Source organism: Syngnathus leptorhynchus, chromosome 5 (assembly GCF_054491065.1).
Source record: "Syngnathus leptorhynchus isolate UIUO chromosome 5, UIUO_Slep, whole genome shotgun sequence".
Classification (NCBI taxonomy): Eukaryota; Metazoa; Chordata; class Actinopteri; order Syngnathiformes; family Syngnathidae; genus Syngnathus; species Syngnathus leptorhynchus.
This window is the reverse complement of record NC_141199.1, coordinates 13,925,087-13,939,540: the sequence shown is the minus strand read 5'-3', so window position 1 is coordinate 13,939,540 and position 14,454 is coordinate 13,925,087. Positions and strand designations below refer to the sequence as shown.

General features: G+C 44.0%; 1 protein-coding gene across 2 annotated transcripts in view; it reads left to right on the top strand.

The window, feature by feature from the left end:
* Nucleotides 1-14,454, top strand: part of tnrc6c2 (trinucleotide repeat containing adaptor 6C2) — a 32,567-nt gene that overhangs the window by 6,800 nt on the left and 11,313 nt on the right. For both annotated transcript variants that reach the window (XM_085911038.1, XM_085911037.1), the window contains exons 2-5: nucleotides 1,013-1,113; nucleotides 1,355-1,376; nucleotides 7,360-7,737; nucleotides 11,727-14,159. In XM_085911038.1, the coding sequence (XP_085767164.1) occupies nucleotides 1,051-1,113; nucleotides 1,355-1,376; nucleotides 7,360-7,737; nucleotides 11,727-14,159 (2,896 nt within the window). In that variant the 5' untranslated portion in view covers nucleotides 1,013-1,050. The remainder of the gene's footprint in view (nucleotides 1-1,012; nucleotides 1,114-1,354; nucleotides 1,377-7,359; nucleotides 7,738-11,726; nucleotides 14,160-14,454) is intronic.

Sequence of the window (14,454 nt, the reverse complement as noted above, 5' to 3'; positions counted from 1 at the left end):
CAAAACAATGTTCTTCTAGTCATTTATTATTGCAAAGATGACTGAGCTTCCACAGTGTTCAGTGCCACATCTGCCAACATTAGCCTTGCTAATTCACTATTGACTATGATTAGCATGACCTCTGAACTCTACTACTTGCTATTCAGCATCTCTTGCTAGCACAAGTAAGTTGATACCACCTCTTGTGGGAATCGCCCTAGTGGCGTGCATAATTTTAAAATGACTTGGCTGATTATGTAAATTAAGTGACAGTTGTGTTGGTAATATTTAAAATAGTCAGCTCTTGTATATCACATCTTGAGCCACGCTTCTGGCCAAAAATGTTATTAGTTTAGGCATTTTATGATGTATTAAGTTGACCCTACCGCATAGGATTGATTTCCAAGCACTCCCAAAGGTATCATATTACTCTCACATGATGATGATTAATTTTTAGGTATCATCAGTTTGATATGACAAAATATTTGGTGTCCATAGCACAACAAGAACAAGTAGACATAAACACGGACACAAGACCCATACTTCCAATAGTTTCCAAGCTGTCATGAAGGGATTACAACACATTCTGGCCTTCAGGAAAGTTATGCGTCAAGTTTGACTCACACAGCTAGTATTCTGTTATTCTGTCATTTCGTTAATGTCCTGCGTTGATTCCTTCCACAGTGATTTTGACTTTTGCTAGTCACTGCCTTTATCTGTCTTCTTAATTCATTTCATGTTGTCACTCTTCCCCCTTTCAATAGTTTCTTTTTTTCAGAGGTCTCTATTATAGTTTTTGACTAAAGGGAAAAATGTTCCTCGGACCTGTCAAGCGCAATTTACATATGAAGGGAATGTTGTTGATGGAAGGTTTTTCTCAGCACTCTTGCCATGGCTTGAAGTAAATCAAATGGAAGGAGCTTCCAGTTTACACAAATATGTTTGGAACGCTCTGATCAATGACATGTCAGTTTTGTGTACCTTGTAATATGCAGAAAGTGAATCACACAATTCTCACTCTGTTGTTTTACAGCTGAGAAAAGCAAGCTAAACAAGAACGACAACCATTTGATGGAAGAAAAGAAAAAGAAAAAACAAGAAGAGAAGATCAAGAAGGACATCGCTCAGAAAAAGGTGAATCGCACGCACTTCCATTGAATTTATGAATACATTTTATGCTTTGGTCAAACAAATTACGGAATAGTTATGACAATCAATCAGCGTTTTAGATAACTATTAATTTTTGGAATATTTTATGCGTCTGATTGTAGCTCCATGTCTGTTCAAGCCTAATGATAAATTTAAAAAAGATTTTAAAAATATATTTCTATTTATTATTATTTCAATGTAGTCTATTTCTTTCTTTGTCTCGCAGGCTGCTGAACAGAAACCCAAAGGTGAGTACCGGCCATCTATTTCTAAATGTCTATAATAAGTTATAATTGTTATAAAGCTGCAAAATTAAACAGGCATAGCATTTAGTGTCCTCGTACAACCCCGTTGGACACGTACAGTACAGTATGCGGACATGTGCGCAATTGTGTGTTCAAGATTTAAAAAAAAAAAAAAAAAAATACATACATACATACATACATACATACACAGAGCAGTCGAGTGAAATGCAAAGTGACGTCTGGTGTGCCCGCAGCAGCAAGCAGTGGAGCGTGAGGCCATCCTGACAGAGCACAGTGTGTTGTGCTTACAAAGGGCGCTAGGGAGAAGTGAAGGCAAAAAAGGGAAAAGCTGAAATAAAGGCGGTCAGCTATGTGTTTGTGTTCATGCCTCAGGACAGAGGTTGAAAAAAACAAAAAAAAAAACGTGTCCTCGCTTACCCTTAGTGTTATATGTAAAACAAGTGGACCTTTCACATCTCTTGCCGTCAATGGTACGAAATTTAGCGGAAATGTAGAGCGACAGAGAGAAGGCAACACAGAATGACAAAGTCATTGGGTGTTGTTTTCAAAAGAAAAGAAAGTGTTGTCTCGACTAATCATGCAATAAGCCACCTTTGATTTTTGCTCCTATCTGCCATTTCTCTTCAAGGCAAAGCATTTATTGACTGGAATGAGTTGTTTTCATCAAGGAGCTGAATAATAGCGGTGCATGTGTGTGTGTGGGAAGCTAACAATCAGTATGCAAGGGTGATTTGTGTCTTTCCATCCATACCGGTAAATTCAGAAATTCATAGACACATACAGATTCACGCCCCCCCCATCTTTCCTGCTCACCGGTCTGCGGGCCTTTTTGGTCTCTTAAGCATTTCAATTTGTTTGTGGTAATCGATCTCGGCCCGACGCGTTCATATGTATGAAAATGAGATAAAGCCCCAGCTCGGTGGAATTAACTTCTCTGCCCCCCATTAGGCTTAGCGCTTTGCACTAGCATAGCGCTCCATGCAGCAGGCTGCCTCATACTGCCCGTCTCTAACCCCCCCCCCCCCCCATCCGCACACACACAGATAGAGCGCTGATACAGGGCCTCCATCCTCCTTTGTCCTGGGTCTCCCCATTACCTCCACTGATTATTCATTCCATACACACACACACACACACACACACACACACACACACACACACACACACACACACACACACACACACACACATTTCTCCATCGCAATCTGCAATCACAGTCAAGTTGGTCTGTTTCACATTGCCCCCAACCTGGACAAAAGCATGCCGGCACACATAGAGAATAAGAATCAGGAAAACATGAGGTCTGTCAAACCTTGTGTCACATATTAAAAGATGTATATATACCTTCTCCTCCCTCCTTTCCATACGGAGCGATTTTTAAAGCCAGTGCTTATGTCGGCGATTTGCAAAACCAGAAATATTTGAGCTGTGGTGGTATATCGCTTGCTCGTAACCTGCCGGGAATGGCGTTTATGGAAATGTTTGCTAAGCAAAATGCTGTTTGTGAATTTGCGGCGGAACCTTGATGCAATGTGTCACATTCCAATACATCTAGTCATTTGCCATGTGTGACACGCCCACAACTTGTTGAGTTACTAACGTCATGATACGATGGCAGTTCATAATTCATCCCTGCAGTATCTGCCACAACTTGAGCGGCTCCATTGGAATGTATGCAACAGGATTTGCTACCTTGACCCTTCCTATTCGACACACTCGCCATTACTTTCATTTGGTCCTGGCAGAAATAAAAATGAATGCAATGATAGCGTCATTAATGATGATCAAAGTGAGAGAGTCACATAAACACAAGTGAAGTGCATGTTTCCGTTTTGGATTCATTTGCAATTTCATATGCTATTAATTGCGTCAACACAACAAGGGAATTTCATGAATCACAATCCAATTAGAAGCTAATTTATTTAAGCATCAACGGGCGCTCTTCTCTTCACTTAGCCACATTTACAAACACTCAGAAAAATTAATCGGGAATAGCTCGCGAATTACGTCCCTTGGATTTATGAGTGCCAAGCATAATTGTTTTCGCCTGGACCCCGACCCCCCCTCCTGTGTACTCATCCAGCCTGGATGTGGAGTGTCGGAGGAGAGCGAGAGATGAAAGGAGAGCTCGGGGTCAGTACGATAGGAAACAAGAGGGCCTCACAAACCTAAACAATGCCTTGCTCTTTGTCTATTCATACGGCGCAATCACTCGCAAGCTGCTGAAGAGAGAGGCCATTTGATGCCTCTGGACCGCCCCCCTCCTCCTCCTCGTCTTCTTTTGCCTCCCCCTCCTCCCTTGCAAAGTGAGCCTCTCTCCATCTCTAAAGTCTGGCAGATTATTAATGAGATGTGACTTAGCTTCTGTGAGTGACAGTTCTGCCCGTGCTCAGAGGCCAAGATGTTTCCGAACAAGTTTAAAGAGTTCAAAGGATGTCAGTGTGTTGGCATCAAGGGTGTTTCACTCCTCACAGGCTTGACACCACATTGAAGCAAATAGCAGTGATGCACACGATTGTTCCTCTGCATTTTTGTTACTGCTCTGGTAAAGAAGAATTATTTTACGCTATGTTTCATGATAATAATAATAATAATAATACGATAAGAGATAATAACAAGGCCTCTTTTCCTTTACATGTTTTATAATATTTTCCCCCCAGTTATTTTCTTTTATTTCATTTGGACTTTTTGCTTTTAATAATTTCATTTTAATTTGCATTGTTTTTGTTTTTGTTCGTTTTTTTAGTTTGTTTTCATATACGGAGTATTTGTTGAATGCACGACAGATACGATGAAAATAATCCCAAAGAATCGTGTAATCACATCAAGCACAATCCTCCAATGCCAGTCTGAATGTTATTTTGTTAGTTTTCTTTCACCACATTAACCTTGCAAATGACCCATTTTTATTCATTTATTTATTTATTTATTAGATTTAAAGAGCTTCCTCTCTAATAAAATATGCAGTGTGGCACTCCTACACACTTTGGCTCACTCTTTAGATTAAGATGATTACATTTAGTGCTTCAAATGTACACAAACCACATAAGCGCTTTAACACGTAGCTCTCATCCCCCATACGTCGGAGAAGTAAACGAGCGTGACCCACGAGAGAGAAGTGGGGGTGCTAGCGTGAAGATGGAGATTGGGGGTGTGGGGCACTAATTAGATGGAAAGGACGGAGGAGGCATGGCATGGGAGAAGGTCACATGAGGCCGCAAGAGGCAAACTGAGGTGCAGGAGGCAACAGTGTCAGTCTCTATGGCAACTGCCTTTTTCTTCTATAGAAAGGGTGAGGATGACAATGCTTTTGTCTTAATGTGCTGTGAATGGTTTTCGCTTATTAATACAGACAGATGGGATCTCAGAGGAGACCCCTCCCCCCTCGTGTGTCTAAAAAGTCATTGCAGTAAACATGCATATGTATAAGTTCCCATAAAATAGTTAGATCGCTTAACCTCGATTTAAAGGGCTTTCCTCAAGATTTGGAATGATCAAGACTGCATAGACATGTACCCAAATAAATAATCAATGTTTACATTATTTTATACAATTTTACACGTAGACCACCATTGTGCAAGGCGTATATGCCGGTGCATGTTGTCCATCCCCCACTATTACAAACGTGACTGCATAATGAAGTGCTTCTGAAGACAATAGACCAGATGTGGGCAAGGTACGGCCCAGGGGCCACATCTGGCCCTTGCATAATCTCTGACTGGCCCGTGTTGTGACCCTGAAGCAAAGTAAATCGCAAAATATGCTCTTTCTAAAATCTGTACATTGCAAATAATATAAAAAATGTCATTCACAAACACCTCCCTCAAATAAATGCCTTGTGATATTAGATTAGCACAGGCACAAAAAGTACAGTAACCCCTGATCCCATTTGAAGTGCATTGCATACCAAAACAGCAGCAACGTACACCACGTCACATAAACAGAATATTGTTTCATATTATTCCAAAAATATCTGTCAAAATAAAGGCCTCCCATCTGCAGTTGTGTAAATAAACAGCCCCAAGGCCATGGAAATCCGATATGCTGCGACGATTACGAGTCCAGCTGTGTTGATAGCAGTAGCTTTATTTATTTTCACATTTTTATTTGCATGCTAGAACTTCTAATATTTTGTTCTTTTGACCAAATGTGTTTATTTTTGAAGCACCTGCGAAGTTGTTGGACTGCACGTGTCTGTAATCTCTTCGTATAACAAGACGTGTGATAATAAAGGTCGATAATCGTAGTTTAGTTGCACTCTAAGACACCAGTCGAAGGCTGCTGCGCCTTCATGATTTATTAAAGTTTAATTTATGATTTGGGACTTGAGCCGCCCGTAGCGCATGAATATTCCTACAGGTCTGCTGTATTATAAATAAGACAATGACCTAAATAAAAATAAAAAAAGGAGTGTACCACAATACACAGGTTTTGTATCTCTGCTGCGTTGTTAGCGACTCCACTCGAGGATTTTATCCCTTCAAAGTGGTTCAGATGCATTACGCTTAATTTACGGTGCGCAATCTCATTCCCATTCACCGGCAGGAAGTGTAATGTGCTTTACATTCCTCATTTAATCTTTCATTCTCATCTGAGGGATTTCCCTCGTCTTCTCCATTTTTTTCCCCTTTGTGGCCTTTTGTTTGATGCTATAAAATTATTACCCAGCCCTCATGAATTACAAAAAAAAAAAATCTGTCTCCCTCCAAACTAAAGACATATCTTGGCTAATATACTTCTATTTGATCAGGGCAGAGGAGAGCTGTTATTCTCTCAGGTACAATTTTTTTTTTTCACTTTACATATTCCAACTGGTTAATTTCCAGGGAAAGATTATGGATTTTTAGAGAGACTGATACTTGTAATGTCTAATATGGTAAAAATTATGGGAAGAGAATCAAATTTCCCCATTGGGTCAAAGTTAACTCCAAGAACCAGCGTGATAATAAGATTTGCACGTTTTTCAGTCCCGAAAAGGTTTCATGGTTTTTTATTTAGTCATTGCAGTCTACTGCACCATACATAGAGCAGTTTGGCGGGCTCAAGATGGATGAAGGCACAGAGGCAGATAGAAGGCAAAAATAATGGTGATGGAGAGAGAGCCAGAGAGAAAAAAGCGGGAGAGCAGGTGGGTTATGGGTTAGCTGTGATGGAAAAACAGAAGAGCTGGCTGTAAATGCTAGGGAAGAAGAGAAGAGGAGAGGAGGGGGGGGTGCTCCCCTGCATTCCGATTGGCCGCGGGACTGTCAGGCGGGCCGAGCAGAATTTAATCAAGCGATGTGCGTCAGCGACTGCAGTTCCGGGCCGACCGCCAGCCGGATACTGCTGGAGGCTGCTCACTCTCTCTGCATGCGTGTTTAACATCACGAGGGGAAACGTGTGCTCACCAAAGACGTTTGAAGCAAACCAACAGAAGAGAGGAGTTTGTCTTTCCTCTCAACGTATAAAGTACTTGGCATCTTCCTTAGATGCATCCTGGTCATTGCTGCTCGTCTCTATTCATTCCTCCATCTTTCTTGTTATTTTTTTTAACGAATCCCTTTGCACTCGCCGCTCGAACCTCTAAGCTTACCTCTCAGATGACTTTCAACTCTTGAACTTGACTGATGCTTTATACTTTTCCCTTCTTCTGGGTTTTCAAAAGCATCCTCCCTCAGGAGAAGCACTCGCACATTCGTCCCTCGAGTGAAAGCAAGTCTCAGCTGTCGTGTCAAATGCTCTTTCTGTCTGGGGACTATACAAAACACGACCAAGTACACATTGAGTGTTTACCATCAGATCAACTCAACGTTCTTTGCAATTGCTTGGACTGTAGGTCGCGGGTTGACTCTAACACACTGTCAGTATACATATTAGGAAGCAGTGAATGCTACAAACTGTTTGCTGTATACCACCTAACGCTTCAATTAATACCTTGCTTCCTGCCTGTTTTCCATCTATGTGTTTGTGGCTCGTATCCATCTAGTGCCAGAGTCTGCTCCCACTAAGCCCAGTCCCTACACACTCCATCCCGCCAGCCCTACGCTGCCACTCTCCTCCTCATTGTCTTGTGGAAATGACAAGCGCGCCTCCTGCGGCAGCCAACTCCACAATCCGATCGCCCCTCAGCCGCAGTGCCCGTCGTCTTCTCCCGGCGCTCGCTACCCACCCCGAGAGGTGCCCCCTCGCTTCCGGCAGCACGAGCACAAGCAGCTACTGAAGAGAGGCCAGCCGCTGCCGGTTGGAGCCTTCGGTGCTCCCACAGCCTCATTGTCACCTTCGTTACCTTACTCTCAGTCTTCTACGAGTACCAGCAGCGTTAGCGCAAACTCATCAGAGTTCACTGCAGACCAACAACTCTCAGGTTTGTGCCCTTTTTCAAAAGCCCTCCATGTATTCACATTGATTTTGTTTTTGAATTTCAACACGGGCAGTGAATTATTCCGTTTTCGTGCATCTTGGCTATGTTTTGAAATTTCAAAGCAAGCCATTTTCAATCGATCAATAATACAGCCAAACACCTTCAGCTGTTCTTTAGAGGCTAGCCGGTAGCTAGTCAACAAGCCGCAGTCAGCTCTTCTGAATATGACAAACGCCCTGAGGATTTGTCTCGTGAGGATTTGTTTTATAATAACTTACATATGCGTTCATATTTCCTGTCTAAGCCTCGGGTTCAAGTAAAAGGCTTCCCTCGGCTAAATTTGGATACAGGCATTGTTGACACAAGAGTAGAAAGACTAAACCTTGGCTCCGTTTTCAAACCCGTGGTCTTAAGCACTAAAGCTCATGCGGATGAATACACGAACCTCCGTGTTTCCGCACCACGTCAGGACTGGACACCACATTTGGCAAATCATTTGGATGAGGTTATGGTGAAGGTTTTAGCTGGCTGCAGCCTTTGTACACAAAAACGGGCTCATCGGTGTTGTGGGGGTGCAGCTGTAGGAAATCTAGCCTGACCTAGTTATGTCGCCTCAGATCCGTGTCTGCCTTGCAGGCCAGCTGACACGCATGTACACACACACACACACACACACACACACACACACACACACACACACACACACACACACACACACACACACACACACACACACACACACACAGCTCAGTTGATAGAAAGCTTTTCTGTGGGTTTCAGACACAATGAAAAAGGCCAACGTAGTGTGTGGAGATTTCAACTGGCTATCCAAACGCAACACAACAGCTTTAAAAGCTGAAAGGGAAGCCCACCATAGATTCAAGGCTATTCGTCCACCGCCCCCACCCCTTTTTGCCATTTTGACATCTTGGTCTATCCAGCTGACTGGGGATCATTCAATAGTCCAGGCCAGACTGGCTTGCCCAGCAGCAGGTGCTGGAGTGGGGGTCTTTTAAGACTTGTGGGAACTTCAGCCCAACAGCTGTTTTGTGGTAGGCGGGGTGACGCATGTGTTGCTTTAAGGACCCTTGGCTCTATTGTTTGGGCAGCTTATGTTAGAGTGTGGATATATTCAAATAAGCTTTTCTGGAATGGGGGATTCCGGACACATTTCGTGTAATTTCCCATCTAGTTTCTGCTTATGAGTGTGTGAGCCTATCCCAGCTCTATTTTGCCATACTTTATTTAGAAAAAAAAAGGACAAATTTAGATATCTTTTTTTTTTTGGTGCTTTTTCTAAATCTACACAATATAAGATATATAACCCCAAAAGTACTCTGGTTTTAAAAAAAACTGTTTTTTTATTGGCCTGTTTTGCTCACACACTCAGGGCACACAAGTGAATCCCTGGGTGGCTTCATTAATCCAGCCACCATCAGTGAAACCTGAGAAGACACCATTGCACTGTTATTTTTTTTTTCCCCTTTGCCCAGCAGCGGTAAACAGACATGACTGATGAGTTTTATATCCTCGTATGACTTTTCCCCACCACCACCGCTTCCGAAACAAAAACAAGCGTATGCCTCCTTTGGTCCAAGTAGGGCTCTAAGCGCTCCTCAAAGAGTAATGGATCAGACCCATTAGATTACAAAAGACTACTAAATGTCCATTCTACTCCTGCTGCACAACACACATCGCTAACTTACATTTTACTCGATACATGCTCACGGTAACTAAAGAGGAGTTGTGCCGCCTTTGTTTTCGCTTTCTGTCGCAAGTAATCGACCCCCTGCCCCCCTCTGGACGTTCTTGCCGCGCCACCCCGCTCTCCCGATCACTGTCAAACCTCTTTCCATTTCATTTGAGGGGCATTTAATTCTTGGCAACATGCCCATTTCTATCCTGACACCTTGTCTTGTCAGAATAAATCTCTTGCTTGAATTTGTAGGCTGTTGCCATCCAGATTACAGTGTTGCCGTTTATGTTCATTTCATGTTTACGTACTGTTGTAATGCACCAACAGTCTTTTAATTATCGGAGCCCTTCACCAACTAAATTTAGGTCCAGATTGTTGCCAGTTGGCATGCACAGACTTGCACATTCATGCATGCAAACAAGCAGCTTTGTTACCATTTGGGAGTATGAGCAGAAGTAAAATGGGCGCTTTGTTTTGATTTTTTTTTTAATCATAATTGATGAATGAGCTGGTTTGACAATGAAACAACACTGCATTTACTGTGTCATTACATATAATGGATAGAAATAATTTAACACTGGCAGACTTTTTGATTGGAATGTCAAGAGCGGGAGTTGCAGCAAATGAATTTGGCCGTTTGAGGTGAAGAAAAAATATGCTGCTATATATATTATCCCGTAGCCTTATAACTCCATTAATTTATGATTATATTGTTAGGCACAATAGAATAAAATACACTACTATGCTAACTGATATCGTGGTAGGATCTTTAGTGTGTCTGCTGTGTTTCAGGACTAATAAAATATGCTGCTCTAAAGATAGTGCTGACAGATCATAGACAGTCGTAACATCAGTAGCTATTAATGATACCGTCTCTTTGTGTAAGCTTCTCTGGTTGCTAATTAAAAAGACCATCTGTGTGGTTGTCTATTTGCTTTCTGTAGAGAAGCAGCCCGCTAAGCATCAAATCTGTAATTGAAGTTGATTTGGACATGTTGACTGCTTTTTGTGGTCCATTTCCTTAAACACCTTTTATTTTCCAAATAAACATGTTGTCATATGGTAGAGAGAACCCCTTTGGCTCACAAGCCCATATGTTTACAAATATAATAACGGATTGCTGTTTTTTCCCTTGATGCAAGTGATTGCATGCATGCCAGCATTAGGGAATATGCATAGACCATCAGCCTGATGACCTTGTGCGATAAAGCTGCCTGAGAAATAAAGATAAATGTTTGGAGGCGACAACTGCATTCCCAGCTGCTTTCTTGTGTGTTATAGTGTAGCTTAAAAGCAAACAAACGCAAACAAATAAAAGAAAAATTTGGCATGTACGGTTTGGTGTTCCATCAGCTTAATATAGATTTTTAAATGGTTACAATTAGCCACTGTTTATTTAATAATGCATATTCTTTGTCCTCCCCATGGTGGAATTTCCTCTTCAAATGGTTGCTTGGCCCATGTTAGTTAGATTAATGATGGGAATTTGTGTTGTTTGAAGACTATCTGACTGGCTTATGGCTTGGGTGTGTGCTTTCTGGATCAATAGCTTTTGTTTTGCTCTGCCTCTTGAATTAACAACATCATTGATTACCCGTCACAGATTGATTAATTTCCCCCTTATAGCACTGATTCGATCAATTAGTTGCTGATGGGGTGCACTTGGGGCAAATTACTTTTTTTTTTTTGTGTGCAGTAGAATATAAATTAAATGAATTGTTTGGAGGAATTGTCCCCCTTTTTTTTTTTTTTAACCCCGCTCATAGACTTGCTATTCTATGCAGAGGGTGAGACATGTATTGTACACACTTGGGAAAAGAATTTCCTTTAGTTTATATTGTTTTGGGGGTGGAGTAGGAGTGCTGGCTGTGATGGATGATAAGCTATCTTGGCTTCATTCCGATAAATGTGCAGCGTTCCACTTGGGCTTTCCTTTCAGGCCCCAACTAACAAAACCACGATGGAGACAGATGTGCCTCTACTGTGCTGGGTGTTTGAGGAAGGAGAAAAATTAACTGCACAAGGAAAAAGGGAGGGGGACACAAAGCATGATAAAAATGGTATAGACAGAGAGAGATGGTCACTGTCTTATAACAGATTAGGGCAAGCATAAGGAAAGAATATGTTTTAAAAGGATGAGAGAGGGAAAAAGAAGAACTCTGTGGTTGACTATATCACGTGGTTAAAACACGCCCTATGGGCATTCTCTTTTTCATTTTTCTGTTTGGGTGTACTCACTTATCACGCCATTTGTTCTAATCAACCCTAACCCCACTTTGTTTCCTTCCCTTTTTAGACATATCCCCCAGGAGTGGCCCTCCTGCCCAGATTTGCCAGTGGGGAACGTCCTCGCATTCAGACAGCACTTCCGGTGCCAACAACTGGAATCAAGGAAATATTGACAGAAGTGACACTGAAGCTTGGCCCTCTATTAACCGCAGCAGTGACCCCGGCCATCCCGCATCACCAGAATGCCCCTTGGGCTCAGCTAGCTACAGCACAGACGTCAGCGCTGTCACTACCGTCGGTAATACTTTTCTGAGTATGGCCACAGGTGCCACAGGCCAGCCGGCCCACTACACATCGCTCAAATCAAACAATAACATGATGACAGGACCTGGGTCTGCCAACACATTGTCCAGTAACAGAGGTTGGGGCTCAGATGCCAAACAAGATGGAATGAACGGCGGGCGAGGAGGCACGCCTAATCATTGGGGCTCACCCGGTTTTAACTTGAATCTTAATCCCAGTGCCAACCCATCAGCGTGGCCTGTTCTCGGTCAAGAGGGCAGCGGTGGTGTTATTGGCCCAAATGGAGTCTCCCCCTCATCTCACCCACCAGGCAACGGCAATGGAAACATTGGCAACGGGAGCCTCGGAGGCACAAGCACTTGTGGCGGAGGTTGGGTTAGCATGGTTGGTGCTAATGAAAACGAACAGCAGCGCCCTTCAACCAACACGAGCTTGTCCTTCAATATGGAAACTAACCTTAACACTGATGGACCAAACCACACCAAGCAACAAGCTCAGGAGCCAATGAGCCCTCTCCATGGCTTAACTGGCTGGGGAGGTCAGTCGCCAACGGAATCATCCCAACTCAATGAAGACACAACAGGCAGCTCTGTATGGGGTAGCGGTGAGACTAAGGCAGCTGACTCCCCCAAAGACTCTGGCTGGGACGCAGCTCCCCCCGTAGGCCTCTCTGCTTGGGGCCGACAAGGAAGCGGGGGTGGTGGCAGTAATGGAAGTGGTGGCTGGGTTGACTGGGGGAAATCCTCAGGAGGTGGAGATGCATCGAAAGGCTGGGACTCTGTTGAGCCTGTCGTTACAGGTTCGGGTCAAGAGCAACAACTCGGATCATGGGGTAAGCAGGCCGGAGCTGCCCCAGCCAGCGAAGGTAGTGGGGACAGTAGAGATGGCCATTCTCACCACAGAGATAGGTCCTCAAGCATGGATTATACCCCTGTGTTACCCCGACAAGACCTGGACCCTCGGGTGCTCAGTAACACCGGTTGGGGACAGACTCCCATCCGACAGCACACGGTGTGGGAGATGGAGGAAGCCAACTCTGATGATGGCAAAAGCAACAGCAGCTCAGACACATTTGAAACTTCTAGTTCTAACAGTGGATCCGTGTGCACCAACGGCGGTACCGTCAACCCCAACATGGGTACCAATCCGAGGCATGGATCTGATGGAAAACATGAGAGTGAAGGATCATCAGGCTGGGGAGCCCCTCCACCTCCGCCAGTCGAGACTGCCTCGGGATGGGGCAATGCCCCGCATTCACAGAAAGAAGTCACCAATGGCACTACCAGTGGCTGGGGAGACCCCAGCGGACCTAAAAATGTAGGCATGACATCCTGGGGCTCTGAGGACAAGTCACCAAGATGGGACAGTGACATGACAAAAAGCCAGTCCAATAATTGGGGGGAGGGCCCGCTTAGCTCCCGTGGTTGGGGAAATAGTAATAGCGGTGCCAACAGTTCTAGCACGAGAGACTGGGGAGAACCAGAGCGGAAGAACAACGGCTCCCCCAGCAGCATGTGGGAAGGAGAAGGAGGCAATGGAGGTAATGGGAGATGGAAGGATAATCCGAGAGAGGCAATTCGAGGAGGTGCTAAACTTACTACGTCTTCTGTAAGTGGCGGCACATGGGGAGAAACATCCCGTGCCAATGGTCCAGTGCAGGGCACCTGGGGCTCCTCCAAGACCACCGAAAGCAGTGGCAGCAGCACTGGGAGTGGAGGAGGGGGTAGCATTGGTTCTTGGGGAGGTCCTGGTTCTGTCAAACAGAACACCTCCGGCTGGAGCAGTGGCAGCAAACAGGACCAAGGCTTGGAATCTACAGGTTGGGAGGAGCCCTCCCCTCCCTCTATCCGCAGAAAGATGGAGATTGATGATGGAACATCCACCTGGGGAGATCCTGGCACATACAGCAAGACTGTCAATATGTGGGATCGCAATAATCCCAATAATAATCCAGGCAACAGCGGCCCACCTCCCATTAAGAACGGTGGCATGATCACGCCCAACAATAACAATCACCCCGTTGGCCCTGGCAACAACAATCACCACCACGGCCACCCAATGCACCACCATCCTCACCATGGCAACGTTCCAAGCCATCTCCAACATCAGCATCATGGAAACAACTATGGGCCACCCAACACTTGTTCCCCACACCCAGGTGCCGGCCCCCAGAGTCGACCTCCTCTTGCTAACCCAGGTAAACAAACCAACGCGATTGAGGTCATATATGGACGTTCTTGTATGGTCTCAATACATGGAGCTAGTTCAAAACTGGTTTAAATAAGTACATCTATTTCAGTCATTATCAGATGGCATGACTAAATTCTCATTAAAACCATTATCGTCAAGAATTGTTAGGTATTCCAAGCATTATTTCTTCAAGTAATAATTCTTTTGCGGTGATTCATAAGTGGTTCGTCTTAATGACACATATGCATGATTAAGTCTGTCCAGTTATTTTAATTTATTGCACACAGTTCAAATGTGTCAAG